Consider the following 27,833-nt stretch of genomic DNA (forward strand, 5'->3'; position numbering starts at 1 on the left):
CACCAGAATCCGATAGAGCCGCTTGTGCGAACTGTCTCTTGCTCAGGAAACTTCTTCCCTTGGCTCCACGCAGGTCTCCTGGAGATGGGTCTGGGGCTGGATGGGCAGAGCGATCTCAGGAAGAACTGCAGGGTCTGGGACCAGCTGACAAGCACAGCCTGTGGATGTCCACGTTTTTGGGGGGAGGCATGTGTATCCTACCTTCTCTGCTTGCTACTATCAGAAAGAATTCATCCATGGGAAAGCAAACTCGGTTGGATGGACTATTCTCAAAATCCAGAGCTCCTAGAAGGAGGAAATGGAGCAGAAGCACTGCCTGCAACCTTCACTGAGACGTCTATAGATATGAAGGCTACGTGTAGCTCGAATTCCGCACCACTGCCACCTTTGGCAGCAAAAGTGCTCTCCACCTTTCATTTCATTTATAGCAACAGTCCTAAATCAGATTGCTCCAACTGGCCAGCTCTGGGCTGAGCAAAGTGGTCTGGGAGCTGGTTACAGAAAATCACACATCTGAGAACCTTTTATGCACTTTCTCCCTGTGTTTCCAGCTAAGGAGCTTTCCCTGGGAAGTTCTTCCTTTGAGTGCTGTCCAAGAAGCATAGTGGGAGATCTAACAGTGCCCACCAAAGTTTATAAAACTACAAGTGGTATGGAGGATGCGAACTCTCCTCCATTTCACCAAACAAAGAACGTGGTGTTGGCAGGTGGTGTGTTCCAGGACAACAAAAGGAGGTCCTCTTTCACAAAACATGCAGTTACATGGTGGAAATCCTTGCCGCAGGGCACAGTGAACAAAAGAGTTGGTAGGACTTCCAAAGGGGATTGGGCAAGGCAGAAAACCTGTCCAGACCTACTAAGCATAAAGCCATCAGCTGTGGCTGAACCAGCCACATGTTGCAAGAAAACTGGGAAAGGGGGCTGGGAAGTCTTGGGATATGTTTTCCCTTTTCCCTTGATATCCGCAACTGGTCGGTGGTGGAGAGAGTACTGGTCTTTGGTCAGACCCAGTACAGCTACTTTTATATGAAGTGCATACAATGGTATTCTAAGGGTTAACAGGACTAGGTAGGTCCTAGAATGAGCTCATTTCAAAGTCAGATAGCCTACCCTGGCTGAATTAAGATCTCCCTTTCCTTTATCATACAAATCCAGAAGGACCAGAAATTTGGTTGCCTCTTGCTGAATGTATTTTAAATTCCTCTAGAAATCGCTGTACCAGAAGAGCACGTATTTTTAATGCGGAGACATCCTTCTCCTCTTGGAGGACAAAGGTGACTCTCAGATTTCAGCATCGTCCAGATTTTCTAAAAAGTCTTTGAATTTGCTGCACAAGACTTGGGTTCTACCATTTCAGTTTTCTGGAAGGATTTCCCCCATTCAGCCTAAGCTAACTCAAATTTGCTTCTGTGCTATAGGCTTAAATAGGTATAAAACCACTGCATGCGTTTACACCCAGGAATTCAACTGTGTGATTCAGACTTGGAATCGCCACATTCTCTCTCTGCCCCTCTCCCAGGTTTCGCCACCATAAACAAATTTTGCAGCTATTCTGTACCTGTTTTGGCAATTTAATGCTCCCCAGCAGTCTGGAAAATGTGACCATTGCGGCCAAGTGACCCATACGCTGGTAAGCTTGGTACTTAGCATTGCTGTGTCGAGTAAGTCAATCCTCTAAGGGCAGCTGCTTCTCTCACCTCTGGTAGAAAAATGTTTTTTGGCTTTCATTGTATATTATAGCTCCATGCCTGTATAGCGTGGTACGGTGATGGGCGCAATGATTGATAGTAACGGCAATTAAGAGCTAGATCTTTACAAGTCTGGATGGCAAATTTGCGTACCTTTTGCCAGAAGCATCTGACGAGACTGCCTTTGTATTCTGAGAGAGATTAATCCAGGCTACGGCATTCAAACCCAGATTTCAGACACGCCAGCCTGGTCATATTTGAATAGCATAGTCAAGCAGCAAGACACGCAGGTTCTTGCAACGCCCAGCTCGACTCCTGCTTCAGGAGACGCGCTGAGGGGACCGATGCTCGAACGCCTCTCTGCCCAAGCAGTTTGCAACCCGCTTTCGCAGGCGATTAAATAAAACGCGCGGCGACCTGGAGTTCCTCCTTGCTCCCCCCATCAGCCCCCCGCTTCGTTTTCCGAACTTCAAGGCTGAACTCAAGCACATGCAGAAAACGTGCCGGCTGAAGGAGAAAAAAACCTGCCACAGCGTTACGGGGAGATTGACACAAGGCCGGGGGCCTGCTCCTGCTGTCGGCCCGGGCTCCGAGGATGGAGCCAGACCCCGACCCCGAGGGCTGAGCCAGACCCCGGCTCCGACCCCGGTCCCGGTCGCGGCCCCGCGGCAGCGCTCGGCCGCTCCCTGCTGGCCCCGGCCGGCGCCGCAGGAGCTCTTTGTTCCCAGCGCGGAAAAGAACCAGACACAGCCGTTTATTTATTTATGGAGGGTTTTTTTGGGGGGTGTGTGTGGTTTGTTTGGGTTTGGTTTTTTTTTCTTTTTTTCCTCCGGCTCTGAAAAGTGATTTCGGCATCTTTCTCCGTTCTTTTGCCTCTCCCGCCTTTGTTCCGTCCGCATCGGGCAAGCGTTGTGGGGGTCCTGGGGAGACTCGCCCTCACCTCAGAGGGGCACGCTTTGCTTTTCCTCCCAGCCGGTTCTTTTTCCAGCATTGCGGATTGCTGAGGATGCTGAGCAGGAACATGAGAAGCTGTGCCCTGCATAAAAAAAAAAAAAAATCCTGCCCAGCTGAGTTGCAAAGCCCTATCTTAGGAATTACTTCAATGGTTAAGCTCAACTTTCATGTCTGGGTGATTTAAGCTTGTGTCAAAGCTGGTTTTAACTGCGTAGTAAAAAAGAGGTGAGACCGAAGTGTTTCCTTCCCAGGCTCACCAAACAGCTACTAATGCTCAGACTGTGAGCGGTGGGACAGCCAGCCTTGGTACAGATCTGACCTTCTCCAAAATTCACATGTAGCCACCTTGTTTCTTTGTACAGCCAGCTGAACGTTTTGACCCCAGCCGCACGTCCATCCTGTTGCAGTGGTTTGCAGGTTGTCCTGAACCAAATGTATGGGAAGGTCCTGGCTGAGACCTCCAGGCTTCCTGAGGTCCATAGCATATAGGCAGTCAAGCATCTTTCCTGCTGTCAGGGCACTGTAACATCAGCTATCACACCGTCTGCACTTTCACATCCAGGATACGTAACAGCCCCTGCCATTGCCTCTGCTGGAGAAACCCCATATAGTCCAAATCCACTCCATTTGAAAGCCTTCCTCAGGGCCTCTTTCTACCTGAGTGCCTATGGAAATCTGCCAGTACATATTAGCTGTAACGGGCAGTTCAGTGCCAGCGTATTTATCTCATTTATATTGTACCATTTACATTCAGCAGCAAAACCCATTGTCTCCATGTTTTCTGCATCCAGCTAACTTGTGTGTTCGTTTGGATTCACATGACTGTCTCCCTGTTTCACTGTCCCTCATTTCTCTCATTGACTCACGTCTTGCACCAGACTTTAAATTTCTGAGGCAACAATCAACTTGGGAAAATAAAAACTAGGATCGTGGATGGCTGAGAGACCCTTCTGACTGTAGGTGTCCAGGAGCTGCAGGGCAAAGCCAGCTGTTTCTCTGGGATCAGCTGTTTCTCTGGGATGCTGTGCTGGGTAAGGGGTTTGGTGTCTTTCTTTTCCCCACATATCAACTGGAATGTCTGAACACAAGGATGACTTGAAACCTCCTGTTTCCTTGGGTAACGGGAAGCACCTGAAATTCTCCTTTTCCACTGCCTATCTGCACAACCTTCAAAAGCGTCCTTTGCTGTGAAACTCCGTGTGCACTCTCCATTCCTGGTATTACTGAGTGAGGGTCTTCCCTTGCAGACATCTTTTGTTGATGCTCCTACAGGATCCCAAGATCACTTTGAGAACTACAGCTCTTTAGAGAAACGAAGTCCACAAGACCTTTGTGTCTCGGGAACTCCCCCAGGGTGCAAACCTGTTTGCTGGAGAAATGCCCTACTACGACCTATAGAAAACCTCTCTGTGGCACCCTTATTACTGACATAATGAGTATCCCCTACCTCCCACGTCCAGAGCTAAAAATGCAGAATCCTATCACCCATGGATGCTTTCTCTTTTTTGTGCAGAAGCCTAAGGTATGTCTACACAGTTCAGTAGTTCATACTTTGGATAGCCCTGAGCTAGTGCCAGCCAGTGCCTGGCAGTCCCTATAGCACCATCTGTGTCAACCCATTAGGTCAGACAAATAGGGCCTCATGAGACTTTTTATGTCCCTGCCACAGCGCTCTTAGGTCTTCAAACTTCTGCTAATTTTGGCTGTGAGCTTCTACCTGACACTCAGCAGCACCTGTCTGATGTCTGGCTGTCTTCACACCTTCACTTCTGAGGTGTTGTCCTAAGTTATCTCACTTCTTTTGCAAAGGCAAGACAGGACCAAAAGCCTTACTTTGCACTTTGGAGTTGCTGTTGAAGGACAAGTTACTCGTGATAACGTACAGCAGCAGTGATTAAGAAATTCGATGGGGGACAAACATACTGAGCAGAATACCAGCACTGCACTACATGGCACACCTGGGGTAGGAATAGGTGGTGAAATCCATGCGGTTGTCCTTGCTAAGGGCTTTTTGCGTTTTGAGGGCATTGTGAGGAAGCTACCACCTGCCAAGTGCCCTCTCTGCCTCCAAATCCAGAGCGCTGTTGCTTCTGCCAGACAAGCCACCTGTAAGTGCTTCTGTGGGATCTTCGGCAGTCTCCAGAGCGAGAGACACAGTCCAAACAAGTCTTCTGTACACTGGTGATAAGGCAGAGAACGAAGGGTATAAATGTCAAGATTATGAGCACTACTCCAGCCAAATGATGACTGCTTGGAAAGAAAAGAGCCTAGGAAGAACACATGGGTTGTCTCAAAGGCAGTGCGGCACAACTTCGAGAGAACCATTTTGAGCTACAAGCACTCACCTTTATGTTCAACATTGTTAGCTCTGTCTCAGTCACAACAGCCAATCCTGCCTCTTAGGACTACATTGTTTTTCTTTTTTTTTTTTTTTATGTCTAATTTTTTAGTATGTTTAAGCACAAAAGTGTGGTTTGTTATCTCCTTTTCTCAGCCTGAAACCCCTGAAGGTGTTTGTGGTGAAACCAGAGCTCCCACCCCAGGGTAGACACTGCAGGTAATGTCTAAGTGATGGGAAATCGAGCAGGATCAGGACAGTAGTTACAGATGCCGTTGGCCAAGAAGGGTGTTGGATGCAGATGTGCGCCTTGGGACATGACCAGGGGAGACACCTTGAGAGCAACTATCCACTGTCAGAGGTACGTGATGTGTGAGGAAGCTCAGATCTCTCTGGAACCTGAACTGGAGCTGGTTTGCAACAGACAACCGTCCATCTAGCAAGAGATAGGGAATCAGCTTGTAACATCATTCACTGTACAGCCAGAAATTCAGCAGCCCCAAGCCTCATCTAAAATTGAAAAGCGCCTCCAAAGGAACTGTTTGTTGCTTTGTTTGTAAAAAGTGCAAACGGCACATCAGAGAAGCAAAAATGCCTTGGTGGATTGTTTGGCTGAACACTTAGTCAGGGTATATTGTAATGAGCCATATGCTAGCTTTGCATAGTATTATGGGGTAAGCCAGCTGCAACGTGCAGCTGATTAGTCTGGTTGGAAAAATCTTCATTTTCCGTAACAGGAGGCCAGCAAAGGCAAGCATTCTGGCAGGTACCATCAACCCCTCTGACTGCTCCTGTCATCTTGCTGCGGATCAGATGAAGCTAAGAGAGCAAGAGAACCTCTGCTTTATTTCCATCCTAAAGCAGGGACCCTCCTTTAGCCCTAGGCTTGTTTAATAGTAACTGGTTTTATGAACAATAACCCTTTTATATTTTTATGGAAGAGGTTTCCACCACCTCTTCCTGCAGCTGCCATGCTCATTGCCTCAGTCAGAGCTCAGTCGTTCACCATTCTGCATGCAGCTCAGCCGATGTGGTGAAAAACCTCCTGTGAGTTAAGGGGATGGAGGTCAGGAGGGGATGGGAACCTGATGAAGTGCGAGATCACAAAAGTGGCTGTGCAACAAGAAAGCAAATGTCCTTTCTGACCCAAATCCCACCTCCTGCTGTGGCCAAAAGCTGATGCCTAGGCAGGAGTATAAGAAGAGAGGGTAAGTATTTCCTCCAGATATCAGCTTTGAACAATTTGTCTCTCAGGGTCTTTGCGGAGCCAGAGGTGTTTCCTCTTTGCATTAGATAAACCTTGGTGGACTTTCCTTCTGTGTACCTACTGAGCCTTCATTTGAACCTTCTTGACCTTCTGGCATCCACAGTAGCTTGGGCTAAGGAATTTCATAGCTTAATCACAACATCCACTGGCGGAGGAGCTGAAAGTTCCTCCATCAGGAACAGATCTTCTTTAGATCTCAGCTGTGCTAAGTGCTGAATCAACAATTTGTGTGGCCACCCTTTGAATGGGCCAGAAATCCCCACCTAGAAGGTGGGAACATCAATAGTTCTTTTAAGGTCTTTTTTCAAACTACTGTTGGTTGCGTTTCCAAGGCGAAATTAACAGCCGTGTCAGAATCTACTACAAATGAATACAACAAATCCGGAAACACAATGCCAATGAACCAGAATGAGTTTTTAGCTCTAAGATATCTGATTTAACTTTTTTTTTGAGAGAGGAACTTAGCTTAGGGTTATCCCTTTGCATTTACATATATCTAGTGCTTCGAATGCTCTGGGTCATCATTACATACAGACAGAAAGGGGCTGAACATATATGGAACTATTATTTCAGAAAAGCTGAAAAAGAAGCCATACAGCTGTCTCAGTTTTGGGGTGCCCACGTGAATTTGACATGTAAGCCTCTAAAGACCAACAAAACCGTGAAGCCGTAGTAACAGAGGGGGGGTGGGAGCGATGTGGGAAAACCTAGGGGATACCATATTTATGTCTGAGTAAGAAGCCTGAATTGGTCTCATTAAAAGAAAAATTCCCCACAGACAGGATTGTTAAGACTATTCTTAATTTGACATGGTTATTAATGAGGAGGAGGAGGGAGCAAATTACACATTAATGAACTTCACAGACAATAATACTCTGGGAAGATCTGAGGGCTCCAGTGAGGACAGATCATTGGCCAAGTGGAGTGCAACGCTATCATTATGTTGACAAAATGCTGAAACCTCTGAACATCGTATCCAATCCTTTCCAAAACCACCGACCCCACGGGGCAGACACCTTGCATTGTCAGTGAAAATCAGGAAGACAAAAAAGCCTGTTTTCCTCTAAATTCACCACCTGGCCATTGCAGAACGTGACATGAGGCGACCTGCATGTCTGGGGTTTAGGGTGATGGTGAATGGGTATTTTACTTCACCCACCCAGTTCTTCCTCTCCACCCTCTAGGCTCCACCGGGGTTCTTTGCTTCATCCCTCTGGCCAGTGTCCCATAGATACACTCCCGCCGAGAACCACCCTTCAGGCTGACTCCGAAACACCCCCCTTTCTGCCAACACCCAGGTTTCACTGCAAAAAATGAAAAGCCAAATCCCTACTAAAATCAGACATTTTGGTGGTGTGACCAAAATCTGTGAGGTGTAGAATGAAGTGGGAAGACGAGAGGCTCAGTCATAGCTCCCCACCAGCTCTTTTCCCCCGGCGTAGGGCATCGCTGCGTGGTATGGAGATGCCCAAAGCCAACCCGGTGACTTTGGGACAGTCAGGACTGGAGGCTGCCGGAGTCGGAGGTGTTATCTCAGCAGAGCCACGGCAGGAGCAGAGCAAGGGCACTGTCTGGAAGGCAGCACCACGCGGAGGTGAATACAGCAGAGAGCTGCCAGTTCTAACTGCTGCCCACGCAGCGGCAGAGCCTGTAGCTTGGGTGGCTGTAAGGAAGCAGGGAACATCGGAGGGAAAACTCCCAGGCAGGGGTGCTGGAGGTCCCAAGCAAGAGGGAGGAGAGCGATTTGGGAGGCAGTGCCCTCCTGACAGGGAGCAAGCACCGTGACAGCGCTGCCTCTAATTCTGCTCACCTTGGCTCCAGAGTCGAGGAAGGGCTGAGAGTTGACAGCAAAGGCAACAGCCCTCCCTGCTGCTGGGCAAGCTGGAATAAAGCCGTGGTTGCCATAGAGTGCGGCTGAACCGCCTGGGAGGGTGCAGGGAAGAGGGCCGCAGAGCGTCCTGAGCAGCGGGACACCTCCTCTGCATCTTAGCCGAGTAACAGAATGAGACAAGTGCGGTTGGGTGAATGCCAGAAAGGTCCTGACATTTCAGAAATCCTTTGCTGTTTTGCCTTTAATCAATCTGTACTAAGCCTCAAATGTGAAAAGAAGTGCTTAGGGCAAAGGTGAATTTCATATTAAGAGTAAATTGCTCTGACGCTTGTCAATTTGCCGAGACTTTTACAGCAAGGAAATGGTATTATTTCCCAGGCTCCTGCCATGGTCCTAAAGGTCACACCTCATGACACAACTCTCTTCCTTTCTCTCAAGCTGTTGTTCACACAAGAAAAGCCACAAGCATAAAGATGTTGCTGCTGCTTTTTGGTACCAGGTAAAAAAGTCTCAACAATCTAGGTTGTTACATGTTCCTGGAGCTTTATTGTAAAGGTGGAATGAAAATGGACTGTGAAAAGTTCATTGCCACTTTACATGAATATTATTTCACACATGTATTAATCTCCCTTCCCTTCACGTTCCTTCACAAACCAGCCCCATCACTTCTAAGTGAGAACTTCTACCACACGTTCACAATGAAGGCTCTCCAAATAAATGGCAAATACTTTTCATAAAACACACTACAACTACAGTTTTATGAAGACTGCTGTAATGGAGAGAGGCATGTCCTCACTAGGCATTAAATCAAGAACAGCAAGATTTGTGTAGGTCCAGAACTGAACTCTAGAGGCACCTACATAAAAGTCTCACACCAAATTTGCTTTTTTTCAACTACCAGCAGATATGCTACGAAGTATAATTACAGAATATTCCACAGCTGAGGTATGACAGCATTTAGGGGTCCTGCATGAATTGACAGAGTTTAAGCAGGGTGTGCTATGTGGGTACAGCTTCCCAGGCACAGGGCTGACGCTGTTCAATGAAGGTGCAAACCCACTGAGCGCAGACTGTAACTTAGCTGTGCTCTCCTGATGAAACTGGATCAGAGCTAAGCTGTTGTATGGAGAATGCCACAAAACCCAGAACCACCTCGCTAGCGTGGACCCACAACAGCCTCCTGGCCAGGCCCGTAGGGGCTAGCGCATTGCCTTGGTCTAACCAAGGGTCCAGGGGCAACACCTCTTTCCCCCTCCCCTTCCAAACTACGACCAGAGCTGCTGCACCTCATGAGGAACACCACCCCCTCCGCCTAGCACCCATCTCCCCAGTCCTGCGCCCACTCGCTGCGAGCAACCCAGCCGCCCCAGGCACCTCCGTGCTGCTTCCCTGACACCCCGCACAGACCCCCTCAAGTCCCCCCTTACACCCCACCTCACGCCCCCCTCACAGACCCCTCACAGACCCCTCACAGACCTCCTCAAGTCCCCTCTCACACACACACACACACACCCCCCGCACCTCACACCCCACCTCAGGCCCCCCTTGCTAACCCCTCACGGACCCTCCGCAGTGCTGTCACACACCCCTCACAGACCCCTCACACCCCACCTCACAACCTCCTCACAGACCCCCGGCAGTGCTGTCACACACCCCTCACACATCCCTCACAGACCCCTCACACCCCAGCTCACGTCCCCCTCACAGATCTCCGGCAGTGCTGTCACGCACCCCTCACAGACTCCTCACACACCCCTCACACACCCCTCGCAAACCTCCTCAAGTCCTCTCACACCCCTCCCTCATCCCCCCCTCACAGACCCCCGGCAGTGCTGTCACACACCCCTCACAGACTCCTCACACACCCTCACAGACCCCTCACACACCCCTCACAAACCTCCTCAAGTCCTCTCACACACCCCCCCTCACAACCCAGCTCACGTCCCCCTCACAGATCTCCGGCAGTGCTGTCTCACACCCCTCACAGACTCCTCACACACCCCTCACACACCCCTCACACACCCCTCACACACCCCTCGCAAACCTCCTCAAGTCCTCTCACACACCCCCCCTCACACCCCAGCTCACGTCCCCCTCACAGACCCCCGGCAGTGCTGTCACGCACCCCTCACAGACTCCTCACACACCCCTCACAAACCTCCTCAAGTCCTCTCACACACCCCCCCTCACACCCCAGCTCACGTCCCCCTCACAGACCCCCGGCAGTGCTGTCACGCACCCCTCACAGACTCCTCACACACCCCTCACAGACTTCTCACACACCCCTCACACACCCCTCGCAAACCTCCTCAAGTCCTCTCTCACCCCTCCCTCACCCCCCCCTCACAGATCTCCCGGCAGTGCTGTCTCACACCCCTCACAGACTCCTCACACACCCCTCACACACCCCTCACACACCCCTCGCAAACCTCCTCAAGTCCTCTCACCCCCCTCCCTCACCCCCCCCCCCAGACCCCCGGCAGTGCTGTCACACCCCCCTCACACCCCCCTCACACCCCCCTCTCTTCCCCGCCGACGGCCAATGACAACCAGAGGAACGGACGAGCCTCCCTCCCTTCCCCGCCCCCCCCCCCCCCCCCGCCCAATTCCCCCGCTCTTTAAACGGGGAAGGTGCGCGTGCGCCGGCGCCCGTTAACGGCACCACGCCGGCCGCGGCGTTTCCGCTTCCCTGGCGGGCGCGGCCTCGCCCTCCCTCCTCCCCGGGCGGGCCCCTCCCCGGCGCCTGCGCATGAGCGCCGCCTCGCGCCTCCCGCCCTTTCCTCCTCCTCCTCCTCCTCATCTTCCTCCTCCTCGGCGAGGGCCCGGCCGTTGCTCCCCGCCGCGGGCCGGGGATGCGCTGCTCGGCGGTCCCTCGTAGGAGCTACTCGGCGGGCGGGGAGAGGGATGGAGGTGGAGGAGGCGTTCCCGCTGGTGGGGCAGATGGGGCCCTACCAGGTGTATCTGTGCGTCCTGCTGGCCGTGCTCCTCCAGGTGAGAGGCCGCCTCCCCTCCCGACCCTTTTCCCAAGTTCTGTGAGGGAAGCAATGCCGGGAGGGGGGGTGTGTGTGGTGTGTGTGTGCGCCCACCCCGGAGTGTGGGTGCTGTGGGCGGTTGTCCCCTCAGGTGGTTGGGTGGAGGTGCCTGGTGTGAAGGTGTCGGAGGTCTTCTGCTGGGGGCTGTAAATTGGTTTTCTGCTCTGGGTTTAGCCTTGCAGTGGTTTGCTGTGCTCCTGGGGAAGAGGTGACCTCCCGTCCAAAGGCGGAGCGAACTTCTGCGGGGTGAATTTGGGGCAGGTGGCTTGATGCGATCTGAGAAGTTGTGCCTTGTGTCGCTCGGTGGGCGAATCGGGGGTGTGCGGTTTGTCAGGTGAAGGGCTGGTTGAGGCGAAGGTAAACGGGGATTTCCACGCGCTCCACTGGAAGACAGTGACTTCTGTCAGAGGCTCTGATGGAATCCTACACAACCTACAGTTAATGGCCCAGGCTAGTGATCTCTAGGTTGTGTGTGGCTTGTTTGTGGTGGAAATGTTTGAAAAGCTACGGCTGGTCACTGATACCTCTGTGTGCAGAAGCTCTCATCAAATCAGCTGACAGGCCATGACTGCTTATGGTACTTTGATTTGCCTTAACTCTTAGAATGTAGGGGCAGTGTCTCTACATTAGGTATTTGGACGAGGCTCTACATTTGTGGCAAGGGAGATTTAGGTTAGATATTAGGAAAAATTTCTTTACTGAGAGGGTTGTCAGACATTGGAATAGGCTGCCCAGGGAAGTGGTTGAGTCGCCATCCCTGGAGGTATTCAAAAAGCGACTAGACGGGGTACTCCAGAACATGGTTTAGTGGGCATGGATGATGGTTGGACTCGATGATCTTGAAGGTCTTTTCTAACCTAAATGATTCTAGGATTCTATGATTTTGGGTAGTCAGGTTTGTATTCTGAGATACAAACCTGCAACTCTCACGTTTCATGATGAAAATGGAGTCCAAAGTAACAGTGGAGTGCTGTAATACCGTTCAGAGACTGCATGATCAAGTGATGGGTTCTGTAACGAGGTTTGTAGTCTTTACCTCCAGCTTTGCTACATCTTTGTGCCTATTCCTGTGGGGGTGGGGAGGGGAGATGAGGCCAATATGTGCACCTTCACAGTTGGACCTAGGCATATAGTTTGAATCTGGCAGAAGTTTGGTTTACTCCACGTTAACGCTTCAAAAACTTAATTGTAGTGAATTCAGCTAGGCTGACAAATGCTGGCTTATGGCCATTGTGGAAACTTACCAGCTGCCAGAGGGAAGAGGGGAACTTAAGTGTCCTCCTGCTTCTGCTGGCCACTATTTTGTAGTAATCAAGAACTTCCAGTCATGAGCCATGAGACCGAAGATGTCTTCTCCTGGCAGCTAGGGGAATGACAGAAGTATTAAGAAGCTTTGTGAGATGCCCAAAGACAATTCAGATGTCCAGTCCTGCCAGTTGGGAATTCTGTACTTGGTTGCAAAGCTATTTAGCTGATTAATCCTTTAAAATTGGATATTGCTTAGAGCTTGTTCTACTGGCTGACTAGCTGGAAAATTTGTATGCTCACTGAAGACGAGGGATTAAGGAAGCAATAGTTATTTTTCCTTCCAGTGCTGGTCATATTCTGGAATGAACTGCAAAGATGACAAGTGCTCTGTATTCCCCGAGTTTTAAGTAGTATGGGTCAGCTGTTCTGTAATGCGTTTGTTTGTTTGTTTTCTTTTTAATGGATTAACTTGCATTTCTCATGGGTGAAGTAAACAGAAAGATCTTTACAAATCCTGGCACTAATTCAGAGTAACTAAAGAAAAAAAGGTACCAGGTTTGCAGCTCTGTTTTTTTTTTTCTTCTCATGTTTTCTTAATTCTTGAACTTCACCAGTGAGCATCATCCCCTGACTGATATATTTTCTTTGCTTCAGATCATGCAGGTGCAGGAGTTTGTAAAGGATTTAGATGGGAAGCTTGTTGTCTTTCAGTCTGTGAATAGATTTAGACTTACACAGCTGGTTACTGCTTGGGTGGTTGATTGCTCTCTGTGTTCCTTTATTGGTGCCAAGTTACGTAATGTGTCACTGGGATGTTCAAGAGCAAGACTGAAGGCAGGTTCCACGACTGGTGTTAAGTCTTTTGTCTGGTTTATCATCAGTCTTTGGAGGATGGACCCAAAGGTAAGTAATGTATCTGGTGTGTGTGATGTAGAATTAGGTAGTCATGGGCTCCTTTAGTGGATTAGATGTGGCCAGACACTGCAGAAGTCCTGTTAGTTTATGTCACTGGCTTTGCCGTGGACTCGTTATTCCATTTTATTGCTTATTTCCCTGTCCCTTCCCATGTGCTCCCTCAGTTGGCTTGTATTTTCACATAGGCCTGTTGGTATAAAAAAATATTCCTATGTTCTTAAAGATAAGAATACCACATGGGTGAAACCTATTTTTGTCTTTGCTCTGTCAAGTCCTTTCATCTCTGATGCTAATGTACTGCGCTTAAACTTTCTGCTTTCCCTGCCCTGTAAGATTCCCAGCAGATGTTCTTGCTTTCCTTGTAGGCTTTTGTGCTTTTTCATCTCTGCAAGCTTCTAATCTCTTGAGTTTCATACTTTATATGTATTTTCCCCTCATCTTAGTGTTTTTCTTCTCAAAAATTTCTATAGTAAACTACTTCTACCATGTAGCCTTACTGATATGCCAACGTATCTGTCTCTGAATTCTAATTACAAACATAGTTTAGCTCACAGAACTTCTTTGAGGCAAGTTGTACCAAACACTTATGTCGGTATGGGTGAGACTTTCCACATGATAGTCAATTTTCATGTGGGCTTGAGTGAACTGGTACTTGACCTGTGGAATGAGCTTACTGACACTCTGGCAAAAAAAACTCCAGGTTGCTTGTAGTCAGAAAAATGTTTTTGTATGTCATCAGTGTAAAACTAGAGTAAGTGTAAGTCTTGTGGGCTACTTCTTTCATCTTCTTCACTGATTTGTATTAATCCTCTGCTACCTGATGCTGTTATTCATTAACTTGTTGAGCTGGTACTGCATGCCTGGTTTATTCACTACCAACTTAATAGGACTTTGGAAGACTTTTAGGAATGTTCTGTAGCGGTGGTTGCTAATTATGTAATGGAGTGACAACAGCTAATGTAGACCAACGTTTTTTCCAAAATCTATGGAATTACCCAAACACCAAACTTACCTGAAGAATGTGGGGATAGACTAATTATGTGAATTTGAGGCTGGGTTAGTCTTGCATTTCCAGTGTATCTTTAAGAGAGTGAATGAGGAATAAAGGGAGCTGATAACTCTTAAAATACTGAGGACTTGACTTTGAACTGAAAGTAATTGCTTGACACCTATTGATTACTAGAAAGGTGCTCACTACCTTTTGAAGAAATTACATTGAAGCATTATTAAAGAATGGTGTCTCTTGGTGTTTGTTTAGTGTGTCTAGCAACATTAGACAAAATCTCACATCTTGATCAGATGCTTGAGAGTGTACAAGCATATTAAAAAAAGTTTCTTGGTCTCTTGTGACTCAACATAGAGGGTTGAAAGAGGTTTGCCTTTAACAGTGAATCTGAAATACAGGATTCCAAACTGAACCTGCAAAATGTGAGAGTGGAAGTGTGTCCCTACTACCTTTCTATTAAAAGTTTTTTTTTTTAAAAAAACATGTTAGAGTTTAAAAAAAAAAGTTAGGTTTTAGAAGGGAGGTGTTGTTTGTACAGCTGAAAAAGGCTTTGCCTAAAGTTGGGTAATGGGAGTTGCACAGCAGTATGGATAATTACCAAGGATGGTGTTTCCCTCTGTCTCGGGGACTTACTACTAACTGAGGAGAAGGTGGAAAAACAGCCAAGATAGTAACATCAAGTTCCTTGAATAATTGTTTTAAGGCAAAGGCATTCTTGAAGTAGTGCAGCCGTAATGAGTGGTGCTGCTAACACCTTTGCGCTGTTGGCAGCAAGATCCTGTACGACTTCTGTCATTAGGATATCCCAATGCAGAAAGCTGGTCTTTAATCAGACCATCTGCACAAATGTTTTGAGGCAAGGCAGATTCTGGGTCATACGGCTTAAGTAAGGCAGGTTTATCCCAAATCTTTAGAAATAATTCAAAAGAAGTAGTGTCTTGTCTTCAGATATAATACAGATGTGATCCCATACATAGCCTTGTTTAGCTCCGTTTCATGACATTTATCTACCCCCATACACCTTCTACCTCTTTAATAGCATCAGACATTACTCTGTAGTTGTAACAGTAATGAAATACTTTGTCAGTGAATCTTCTTTTAACACTTGTGTTTGCGTAAGTCTATTTTGAACTAGCCAGAATTGATCATAAATTGGGCATCTTACTCCCAGTCCTTGATGAGGTATACTGTTAGGACTTTATCTGAATAGAAAGTGCAAAACAAATCTGAAATTGGTGAACAATTTAAAATGAAGGAAAGAGATGGGTATTACACAAATTGCATTACAATTTCTAGTATAGGGTGCTGAAGGTGTTCAGGAGCTTTGTGACAGGCATGCTGCTTACCTGAAGTTACTTGCGCTGTAACTTAGGCATAGTTCAACTGTATCTATAAGGTATGTAAGCAAGGTGGCAGATATAAAAAGGATTTATAGAATTGCCCTGTAACCTTCCTTCACTTTGATTACCTCACTGTTTGGCTTTTTTCTTTATGTCTGTGGAAGAAGTAAGACTTCTAAGTCCCTCTGGTTCTCAAGAAAGCAGTTGCAGAATGTGTGTCAAATGTGTGCAGCCACTTAGGTGGAAGGGTGGTTTCAAATGAGGCATGAATACAAACATAAAAAGTAGGGGCCCAGATTTTTACTTCTTGAGGTAAGCTGCTTATTCCCACAGCTTTTCGTGCATTGTATCTTACTCAGAACGTGCTTATGCTAAAGGATGGTGTTGCTTTCCTTGTAGAAGTGATGAAGGCTTTTAGAGTAGTTGCATCACTGAATATAATTCCTTGTTCTGATATAGCTTATTCCTGCTTGGGAAGGCTAACTAGGTGGGTGTAAGTATGTAAACTAATCACACGGAAAGATATGTTGCTACTTATTTAGCTAAGAATATTTCTACCTGAAAGTCGGTGTAACTTCTAAGTGAAGACCAATCCTACCATTTACTCCAATTGGGTGGGAGGAATCTTTTAAGGGAAAAAAAGGTAGTTCTTTGGTCGCATGTTACATTTCACTTCAATGATTTGGATGCTAACCAAGACTCCTTGGTCCTTTAATGGCCTGTAAATAAAACATAGCTGCCAGAAGAACCAGAAATATAGTCAAGACCCAGTGTGGTTGGTCTGTCTGTAATTACTCCTTTCAGATCCTTAACTGTTCCTTAAAAGAAACAATCACTTACCTTTTCTGATATTACAGTTATAACTTTAAAAACATGACTGCAGCTGATGCAGACATTATGCTATATTCTGCAGAAAACATGAAACAATGCTGAGTTGTGACATGCTTCCTTAGCAGTGGGGTCCTTAACTCTCAGATATAACACAGAAGTCTAGATTCTAATAACTGCTTACTCACTGATTAATTTTAAGTAGCTAACTTACTATCATTTTTTCCAAAAATAATCCTGAATGGAGGGGGTCATGAATACCTTATCAGCTGCCTACATCTCCATCTTCCCTCAAAATTATGTTTTGTCTTAATCCAAACCAGTGCATTATCCATATAGCTAAGCTTTAAATTTATGCTTGTATGTAGGGGAAAACTATGGTCAGAGTGAACTTGAGGTGGAGAAGAAACATGAGCTGTAGCTTTGAGACCTTCCCTTCTTTAGCTGCATCTGAACTACAAAATACATGTAGTTGAGCTCATATTTAGGTGGTTCTGAGTGTCTTTCACAGTTGCTAGGTCTTCTTGCTCTTCTAATGATTACTACATTTGCTCTGACACTGAAACATGTTCTGTGTGTATCCATATAAACACATCTCGTCAGCTTTTGCAATTTAACTTACAAGGCTGACTTCAGTTTCTGTGCAGTTTAGTCCTAGAAGATGCCTGTTCAATGTGCTGTTGTAAAGACCTTAACAGAATTATTGCTGATGGGCATAGCAAGAAGCATGAGTTTTGGGAGAAGCACAGAGAAGTAGATAATCTGAAGGCCTAGTAACAGAGGGAAGGCAGCAGATTGTTCTGCCTATTTAAAAAAAAACCAAACCAAACAAATGAAAATTCTAAAAAAGTGAAGGCTACATGCTGTGTAGAGTGCAGTGCTCTGGGGCTCTTTAGCTGTGGCTGAATGCCTTGCTTTTGCAATGTCTTTTTAACAACTGGGAGTGGAAGGTGCCTGGGAGGCACCGTGTCAGTGGTGATTGGCATCTTTATATGGAATGTGGGTAAAACAAATGGGGAGATATTTTCAGATTATTAACAATAACTTTTTTGTTACATTGAATATTTTGTGCAATGGGATGGTATTTGGATTCAGTGGAAGCTGAAGCAATCCCATCTTCTGCTGTTAATCAAGATGGCTTTAAGCCTGGCAAACTGTTGAAACAATCCATCTAGCCAGTCTGTCCTCTGAGCACCTTCAGAAGATGAGCCTGGGAGTTCACAGGCGTAATTCTACTGGACAGGATGGATTAAGAATATTTGTATTATGACACATCATCTCCCTTTCCTTCTTCCCTGCCCATGGTCTCTAACTTCCCGTGTTTTGTAGGCAATAAATTACCTGTATTTTTCCAGTAGCAAGCCACATCATCAAGGCTCTCCTCACTGACGTTTCCTCCATTTTAGAGACTCTAATTTCCTTTTCTCTCAGGTGATAGAACTGGCAGATGTGTAATTGAACTCAGAATAATTGTTTCCAACTTGCACATGATTGTGCCTCTTTATTTCTGACCCAAATAGTTTTGTGCTCTCAAATGCTTTTTTGTTTAACTGGTGTAGTTAATATAAGTAGTTCTATTTATAGGTGATGTAGTGCTTCATGTGCATTGTTTGTGTTAAGTAAAAACTCTGCTTGCTTTTTTGCAGGTACCAGCCCGGTGGGACTGAAGTCCCTCTGGAGCAATAGCATCTGTTTTCTAGGTCTTGTCTGTTTACAATAGGATCTCTAAGTTTGGGACTTAACCTGGTTAAACATTTGTGTTTGTGTTCACCAGTCATTTTCCTAATCCTGGTGGGCTTGCAGGGGGGAGGGTGTTAAGATTATTTGCCTTGTAAGGCACAATGAAGCTTTCAAGATCCTCAGGTTAAGAAAGCTGAAGAGAATTGTATGTATAGCTTATTCCAGCTTTCTGTTTGTGGTATGCTGTTCAGTTATTGGTGTCTTAAAGAATAGAGAAAGACCAGAGCTCTTCAATCTCTTTCAATTTGCAGACCTCCTACAGGTGTCCCACTGAAGATGTGGAATCCTTGTGCAGTAAATTTAAGACTGCTGACAGCATTGTGTTTCTTAATTATTTTTCCCAGAACATTAAGAAGTAATTTGGGGACTTCTGAGGCCTATAGGCTGTAAGTTGATTGGTTGCTGATTTAGCAAGTTCCACCACAAAATTGGAAAACTGTTCTTTCAGTTCTGGACCATGATGTTGCTCTGAAATAGCAGTAAACCCCAAATTTTTTTTAAATTAAACCCAAAACCAACCAAACAACAAAACACAAGTAGATCCAATTGCTTATCCTCAAGCAAGTCCTTAAAATGAGTAAATGAATGAAAGCAGCTTATACAAATGTCAGCAGTGTCTTTTAGTGTGGATACTTAAATAGCAGAAACTTCTGAAGTAATCAGTGTATGCTTTTATTGCATCTTTTTACCAGGTTAACTGCTTTAGTCATTTGGTAGCGAGGAAGTCCAGGCACAGCCTAGAATGAGCTCTTCTCTTAGTCTTAGCAGAACTCCCTCTGCGAGACCAAAGGTGCTTACCCAACGTTCTTTGGCAGTGTCCCAGACCAGTGTGCTAAGGTGTGAACTTTGATCTCTTATGCTGGCTGTGACTCAGGTATGTTGATAGCCAAAGCAGGCTGGAAGATATGGAGAGAAAGAGGGACAAAGATGAAATGCAGACAAAAGAATAATCATGCTTGTGTGTTTCTTTTTTTTTTTTACCAGCAGCTGCTGACTTTTTCTTCATTATCCTGTCAGGCTATTGAGACAGTTTGTAGTATATTCATAGACTGGAATAGGAACTTCTGGCACTTTTTTGTTCTCCTGTAAGTCCTTTACATAAGAAGAATGGAGTGGCACTTCTGATGTGGTATTGATGAAACTGTACAGCTGGTGTTCAGCTGAGGAGTCTTGGCATTTGATTGCACGCTAATGTAATTTAACTTTCTTGAATATTCCTGTTCAAGCACAGGTAGTATTTATAGTGCTTTTCATTAATTTTGGTTCTTGGTTCTTGTTTATTGGCTTGGTGCTCTAACTTACCAGTGTGTGAGCATTTTTGGCAGAGAGGAACTGGAAGTTTACGTGTAGGTATTTTAATAAGGCACCTAAGCTTTCTTTCTGCCTTCTGTTTTTAAAGGTAGAAAAATAATACTTCCAGCTTCCTTATTCATGTTTAGAGGCCTGTCACCCTATGATGTGAAGGTGACTTTATTTCCCTTGCTCAGGGTGATCCAGTCGTAGCAGTGGCAAGTCCTGTCGCAGCCCTTTTATATGAGTACATGCTAGATAAGTATGTTTGCCTCTAAGTGTTGCACATAGTCCAGCATACTACAAAAATGCAAATGCTTTAGGCTATACTGCCTGAAGTGGTTCTGGATTCGTTTTCAGTCTACCAGCATGCAGTCAGCTGCTGTGCTACCTCTTTAAACATGTAGTAAAACTTCTGTTAATTTCTGCCACTGAACTTGATGCTTTGTAGGGCAAGGCTGTGAGTCTTTTTCTCTGCGTGGTGTACTTAGTAATGTGCCAGAAGCATTGTAGCACCTGGCTACATTGTAGGTCTCTAGCAAATTCCAGATCTCTATAGTACCATGTGCATTGCCTGTACCTCTTAACATTATTTTGAAGAAAAAAACCCCGTACTTGTGGTCATTTTTAATGTTTCTGTGGTAGGTAGCACACTAGGTGTTAATTTATTCAAGAGGCTGGTATACCACCATAGAGGAATCCTACTGAACTCTTTTCAATCCTGTAAATTGTTTCATCTGTCCCAGAGCAAACTGTGTAGATAATCGTCTTGCAAGATTTTGCTTCAATTCAAAACTGACAGCTGACTTAACAGCAAGCTCATTATCTCTATCTGTAGCACTGTGGAGAAATCCAGCTTGCAGGAAGTAATAGCAACCTGTCTCTTGATGGTAAGTTTTCTTATTTGTGTATTCTGGTATTTGGGAGAATGGGGTGGTGGAAGAGGTAAAAGAATCTTGTGCTTTTGACACAATTTAATGAAGTATGCGTACTCACAGAGTTAAATTCACTCGTGATCTTGTGTGAAGAATATTGTTTTGTTCTTGGAGAACACTTTGTGGAACTTTGTTTTGACTTTCCTTTGTCACCCTCTGCATTCCACCTTCTGTTTTGCTCTCCAGTTACAAGGAGACTGACAAGCAGTCTTGGGTTCACTGACAATAACTGAGAAATCTCAAATGGTATCAATTTACCTAGAAATACTGGATCTCTAGAATGGCACTAGTGACAAAAGTGCAGAGCTGAAATTACTTCCCTAAATTTTGCTGGTAAAGATCACTTCTGCGTGTTGGCAGAAAAAGGGTAGATTCGTTTTCTCATGATAGACTACAAAATAATTATTAAAGCAACTTGAGCTGAGGAAGTGAGAGCCTAGGTCTGTATCCTGCAGTCCTATCACCAATGCTATCACCAGTTTTGTCATCATTAGGTAGGCAGGAGTACAGGTACAAGGTGTGTGCAGGGTTCCCATGGCCCTGTCAGGCAAAGGTGTGTACACAGGAGTTGGCTCTTTGGACTACCTTTGCAGAAAACTTGTGTAATGAAGTTATTTGCTCTTGAGACTCAACTGTTTGCCTGTGCCGATGGGAAGTAAAGCAGGCCTTGTCTGTGTGTGTGTGTGTGTGCGCTGTTTGGTGGCAGCAGTTGCTCGACTAATCTGCACGTGTGCTGCCTGGCTGGTCTGAGCAGAAGGAGCACCAAACCCCTACTGATGCCATTGCCTGCCAAAATGATACTGAGCATGAAACAGAGTTGATGTGTGTGTTTGGATGTTTGGAACAGAGAAGAAGGGGAAGCTAGGGGCACGTTTTCCACAAACCTGTAGGAAATGAGGCTCTGAGATGTACAGTGTTAGATTTCAGTGTTGATGTTGAAGAATTCTAGGATAAAGCTGCGTATGGGCTTGGGCAGACTTTGGGCCTTTTTATGTGGATTCTGGAGGCCTACACTGTAAGGTCAAAAACCTCTGAATTGGGTAGGTTTCTCAGTTTCTCTACAGAAACCCTAAGTTCTTTCAAAATATGTGTTGACTTTCTCATTGCACAGATAATAATCAACAGTGGTTACATTCTTGATGGGGAATATTTCCTATCAGAGTGGGGCTGGGTTTAAGTGTCTGAGAGATGACATTGTGTCTGGCACATGATGGGTCTTCGCTTTGTAACTACAACATAGCCTTTCCTTCTGTCTTAAGGTGTTCTCTCATTGCGCTACCAAGAGGGGGAAGAGACATTGCTAGGAGAGTGTGTTGTTAGCAGCAGGTAAAAATTTTGCAGCAGAAAGATGTTTTAGGGCTTTCCCACACAAGAATTGGGGGGGGGGGGGGAATTCATGTGAGTTTAAAGGCAAATCACCCTTTTGAAGTAACTTGGAGCAGATGAGATCATCAGACTTTCAAAAATAAGGTGGTCCTCCAGCTTTTCAGCTGCTTGTCATGGGTTCAGCAAAAAATGACTCTAATCCTAAAATGTTACCATCTCTTAACTGTAGGCTTCTGCCAGAGCCAGGTTCTTCCTTAATTTCTATCTTTCCTCAAGGTGCAGTTTTAATGTTTCTGTGTTTGAAAGGTCAGCAGTTAGTGGCTTACTCATTATTTTGTTCAGCAGTGAATGCTTCAGCTGATACTTGCCTAGAATAACCAGGCTGGTTGTGAATTGCTAATGAGCTGATTAAAAAGGTTGAAAGCACTTCCTAGTAGAATTTAAGTCTTGCTTTTATTTTTCATTTGTGCTTCATAATGGGTAAATTATGAGGTCTAAAAGAGTTTCTTAAATTATTTTTGTGTAGTTTCATTATACATAAATGTAACTATTTAAGTTCTTCCTCTCCTTCCCTTGCTAGTCTTATTAGAGATTCTACATTTTCCTTGGTGTTATTTTCATAATAAATTACTTCCAACAAAGCTGGTCAAGACATTCCAGATATTTCTATTAATACTAATTTTAAAATGTTAATTTAATTTCAAAATCTGTTAATGAAATAGCTATAAATAGCTGACTAAAACTCCTTCTACTTACCAGAGAAAGTGAAAGTTTACAGGTTATTAGTGTGTTGCCTTTTAATAAATCTCCTTACACCATGGACTTCTAATCTAGACAACTATAAAATTTTAACCTACAGAGAATATAAACAGGAAAAACTTAAACCAAACTAACAAAACTCTCAGCATTTCATCATCAGTGACTATGAGCTGCTGCCTCCTCCCCCTATGCTTGGTGTTCATCTTGATTAATACAGATCAGTGCAGGGAATTTGGTGGGGAACTGTTAACATCCATGCAGAGCCAGTTAAAAATCTTTAATGAATAGAAGGTATACATTAAATGACATAAATTTGACTTGACTTGCACTATATGGGTTGTAGAACAAATGAAAAATTAAATGCTTTGTTTGCCATGGTGTGTATAAAGTAGCCATTTTATACCTTATAAAGTTGTTTTATATAATATTTCTATTCTGATTTGATAGCATTTTATATTGATTACCAGCCCACACAACTGTGATTGCCAAGTGCAAGCATTTTGAATTCTTAGAGGGGGAATCTCCAGGTTCATTAACAGAAAGCCCTGCCTTTTATTTGAATGTTAAAAACTGTATTCTGAATTTCTTTAAGTTTGCACTTCATCATATTTAAGACTACTCCTAGAAAATATTTCTGGACTTCAGAAGTGTAAATTTTGGGGGGTGTTTTGTGGGTGTTGGTTTTGTTTTGATTTTGCAATGAAATGAAGAAGGTTTACCATGCCTGTTAGCCAAAGTACGAGGCAGATGATCACTAGGAAAAACAGTCTTGTGGCAGCAGTGACTCCAGTGAACTTCAGTATAGAACAATACTATTTGATAACATAAAACATGTCTCCATCTTCATACATTTTTCTGATTCAACAGATCAATTGAAAGTGTTTCTATCTTTGTTATATCCTTGCTTGCTGCAGCCACTCGGATGCTTAAGGCTGGATTTTTTTATTGAAAAAATATCTGTAGTGTTTCTTTGTGTGCCTGCAATCACTTATTTTTTGATTTAGTTTTCTGTAGCTGGGGTGGGTTTCACCTACAGCAAAAATGAAAAGTGTTATGCTTTCTTTCTCTAAACTAAATCCCTTGAGGATTTCATTTCCTGAACTACTTCAAAAATATGTTTATTATTTCACAAGACAAAAGCGAGGATGTTATCACTTAGTCCTGACATGGATTGTCTGAGATAGTTGGAATACAGGGATGCACCACAGATCATGACCTGTAATTCTCATTTCTCAGTAATTTCAAACTGTTCTTGAGAGTACCGTATCCATACATCCCTAGCAACATGGCCACTCAGCTTTGTTAACACCTCTTTCCCCATGTAATCTTAGTCATTGCCTTCTTTTGCAGACAAAGTCTTTTACTTTCACCATTATCTATCTAGAAGTTGTTATTTAGTTTAAATAATAACATACGTAACATTGTGGTTTTTCTTCCAAATTCCTTTTGATATTCAATAATTCTATATTAAAAAATGGGAAGAGAATGATTTTTTGAAATATTTACCTCCTGCCACTACAGTAGCAGTTGATCATGTAGAATGCAAAAAGGAGCTGATGGAAAGGACGTGCTTTCAGGTAATAACTCGGGGGTCTCTGTGTTAATTTAGTAGTAATTCTCATTCAGACCTGGGTGTAACTCTGCTCAGCTGTTGAACAGAATAGGATTATGTCGTGTTGCTTGCATTGGAATTCAGAGGTCCTCAGACTTTTTTTTTGTGCCTATCTATGGTCTTCCCAGTTTTGAGAATTATTTATGTAGCAGCTTTCTGAGAGAACACACTTCCTGCTGGTACATTTTTCCCAAGAACATACGGAGGAGGTGCTGGGAGCAGAGCAGGGACTGTATTCAGGAGGTAGCTGAAGTGGGGTTTGAGGAACGGAGTGGCATGGCTGAGGGGTTTTTTAATGGATGTAGTAGTAGCCAGGAGAAACAACAGAATATTTTTTTTTGTCAGGAGCTACTGTGCTGAGTTACTGTTCTTCAGTGAGGGCTTGTGACAAGAGGCATTGTTATTTGGAGAGTGGGGGGGGTCTTTGTGTTGTTGCCAGCAACTCCTTTTGTCTCAGAAGATGTTGTCATCTGTCTTCTGTTGCTGAACTCGTGGCACTTCTATGTTCAAACAGGTCTAAAACCACTGGGTTTTAAGATGGAGTTGTAATGTAGCCTGTTAAAGCAGTGGCCTGTGAATGTTCTTATAAGCAAGCAGCAGTGACCCAGCTCTAGACCAGGCTTGAAATGTCTGGGTTTCCAGCAGTTGTATTTATTCTTTCCTAAACAAAGCCAGCTGTTAATTGTGGTATTTAGACCTTGTGTGTCTGTATAAATGTGTAGATATATAAAAAATGCATATGTATGTTCACATGTGTGTCTTTATCTCTTTTTTTTAAGAGTAAAACAGGTTCACAGAAGATTAAAAAATAGGAAAGAATTGATTTTGGTAAAACTGGGAAAGATTAGATATGAAACAGTGAGGAGGAAATTTATTCCAAATATCCAAGTAGGGGAATGAACAACACAGGTGGAAGGAGGGGATGTAGTAGAATAATATACTTGGATTAATGGATAGTTTTATTTTGTCTCCTTAGTATTACTAACAACTTTTCATGCATCCAGGAGGTGTACTTACTGTGTGTGAGAGTTGGGGGGCCTCTGACTGAGGGAAGGGTGTCAGGAGAGGAACTTTTTTCTCTCAAATAATCAACATATCAAAAGTGCAAGAACCACCATCTTGAAGTTATGGTTCTGTAGCGCGTGATATTTGGTAGATGGTGGCTATACATGGCATCTTGTAGTGGTACAAGGTGAATATAAAATATGAGTATTTTTAATACTGATTTGATTCAGCTGCAGAGGAAACATTGCTTGGATGTATGTTTAGCATCTTTGGTTTTTGTCTTTCATGCCAGCTCTATGTGGCCACTGAAGCTATCCTCATTGCACTGGTGGGTGCAACTCCTCCCTACCACTGGGATCTCCAAGAGCTCTCAGCTAATCGGAGCCATGGCAACCAGACAGTGAGTGAGCAGAGAGCTTTTGGGGAATGGCTTCTGACTGCCAATGGCAGTGAGGTGCATAAGCACATACACTTCAGCAGCAGCTTCACATCAATAGTCTCAGAGGTAAGTCTGAAATGTGCTTCATTGCCTTGTGTTGAGTAGTAAATCTTATTGGGTTGGTTGCAGGGGCCTGGTTATACTGCTTTTTTCTTCCATACCAATGCATGTTTTGATTAGCAAATGAAACAGGTGCTGCCTCCAGGTAGGGAACAGGTAATCTATTCATATCTTTACTGGCAAGAAAAACTAGCTTTTTTTATGCAGATCTTGACCAAAGTTCTGCTCCAAAACTTCTAACCTTCTTCATGTGGAAGTTATATATTGTATCCTGTAGCCTGGTTCCACAAATGAGCTGGAATCGTGCTATTTGTTGTACTAATGTACTCAAAATCCGTTATGGACCCTGAGCTCTTTCTGGCCACCTCTTGTGATTCCCTTGCTAAGGTCAAATGCATGTAGTGCATCCATCATGCAGTTAGCAAGCAGTGGAGGAACTGGAGAAGAACTGGCTTTTGCAGTCTTTGCAACTCCAGGTATGAGGGAAGACATGGGCAGTAGGGAGTCAGGTGGACAAAGCAACTCTCCCTTTTCTATCCCAAAACAAGTTTTAGCTTTATTGGTGTGGTGGTGTGGCCTCTGTGTTCTCTAAGTGTCTTCTTTCGTGGTCTAGCCACAGTCCCTACAGAAATGATTCCAGACTCTGCACTGTGCAACACCTGCCCTTCCTGGGGCTTTCAGAATCTGTTAATGTCAAATTGTTCTGTGCAAGAGCCTTATCTGAGTGCATCTGTTACAAGACCTGAATTTAGAGCTGTACAGTTGAGTGAAGTGTAGTACCACTTGATAATTCATGGCTATTGTCTGGAGGCATTAATGCTATCTGAATTAGCCCTGTAAAGCACTTTATTGGTAATAAGCATATTAATAAAATCTGCCAGCTTTGGAATAGTACCAAACAGTTGTGTACAACAGGCATTGCTTCCTATTCTGGTAATAAAGAGGATATAAGTACTTCTGCCACTATTTAAATTAAAATCGTAATGGATGGTGGATTTTCTTTTTGGCATTATTTAAAGCTCAGTAAGGTTTTCAAACTTTCTCTGCGTTTTTCTTTTTTGCTTTTTAATTTTTCCAAGATTCTTTTATTCTTTTAAACTTGACAAGTCAGATGTGTGTGGAGCCTAGCAATGTTTTAGGACATAAATTTTATAAAGATTCTTAGGCATTTTAGTTGAATGAATATGAAATGCAGGTAAAGAACAAAGTTTACTTAAAAAGTACAAAACTGAAAAAAAATCCCAAGGCAACTTGTGTAGATTCTGCTTTGTAGTTCTTTAACATACTTCTCAGTAAAAGCCAATGTGTATAAAAGTCTTGTTACCTCTCCCGTTTCCCACTGTTAAAATAGTTTTTTCAAAATTTTAGCTGAATGTGGTATATTTGGAAGTTATGTGCTAAATATAAAGATGTTGGTGAGATCACACTTATTGGGGTATATCTCATCACTATCTAATTTCATTACTGATGTGTAAAGAAGCTTTTTCTACATTTGAGGAGGAGTAATGCTTAACTTGTGGCATCACTTACTAATAATATGACCATTGCAAATTTACACTGAAAAATATTCTAATGTAAAAAGCTTGATTTATGAATATCAAGCATATACATGTAATATGCTTTATGTGGAAGCCCTTTAGAGGCCGCCTTAGCTGTTGAGATTAATTTGCAGAACAAATTTTGCTTCGCAACCAAATTATCCCTTAATCCCCCAATGATTCAGAAGGTATCAAATGTCACTGAGTTTCAGTGTTGGCAGTTTCTTTAATATTTATACCAAAAGTTAGGGCATGATTCTTGTAGCTTGTATAAAACAAACTGACCATGTTATTTCAAGATAAAATTAATCTCATATGCTGTTATTATACAAATGTATTTTTCTGGGAATTGTTTTTAAAATCTAGAGAAGCTTCAAAAACTGATTTGTTGTCACATGGTTAGTTTTAGAATTGAATTTTGTTAGTCTTGTCGCTTTATGGGCACATTACCTACCGTATCAGTAAACACCTCACCATTAAAGTGACAATTCAAAATGAAGCGTATACTGAGAGTAAGCAAGTTATGTTCTTGGAGCTTCTGAATGATTTTGTTTTGTTAGCTCCCTAATCTTGGTGAGGTTTAATTGCATGGCTCTGTTCTCATGGTGAGGTAGTTTATAACTGAGCTTTGAAATAATATAAGCTTTGCTAGAAAGGATATCTAATGGGATTTTGGTAGAGG

The 27,833-nt window shown here is 44.1% G+C and overlaps 1 protein-coding gene across 2 annotated transcripts in view; it reads left to right on the plus strand.

Moving 5' to 3' along the window:
• The first annotated feature begins 10,906 nt into the window (after positions 1-10,906).
• The window catches only part of SLC22A15 (solute carrier family 22 member 15), a 37,063-nt gene continuing 20,136 nt past the window's right edge, over positions 10,907-27,833 (plus strand). The window contains exons 1-4 of one of the 2 annotated variants that reach the window (XM_075034383.1): positions 19,028-19,061; positions 19,175-19,272; positions 20,316-20,367; positions 25,407-25,619. In XM_075034383.1, coding sequence (XP_074890484.1) covers positions 19,044-19,061; positions 19,175-19,272; positions 20,316-20,367; positions 25,407-25,619 — 381 coding nt within the window. In that variant the 5' untranslated portion in view covers positions 19,028-19,043. Of the gene's footprint in view, positions 11,070-19,027; positions 19,062-19,174; positions 19,273-20,315; positions 20,368-25,406; positions 25,620-27,833 lie in introns of those variants that run through there. The other variant, XM_075034384.1, reaches the window with a different exon arrangement.

Source organism: Buteo buteo, chromosome 8 (genome assembly GCF_964188355.1).
Source record: "Buteo buteo chromosome 8, bButBut1.hap1.1, whole genome shotgun sequence".
NCBI classification, from domain to species: Eukaryota; Metazoa; Chordata; class Aves; order Accipitriformes; family Accipitridae; genus Buteo; species Buteo buteo.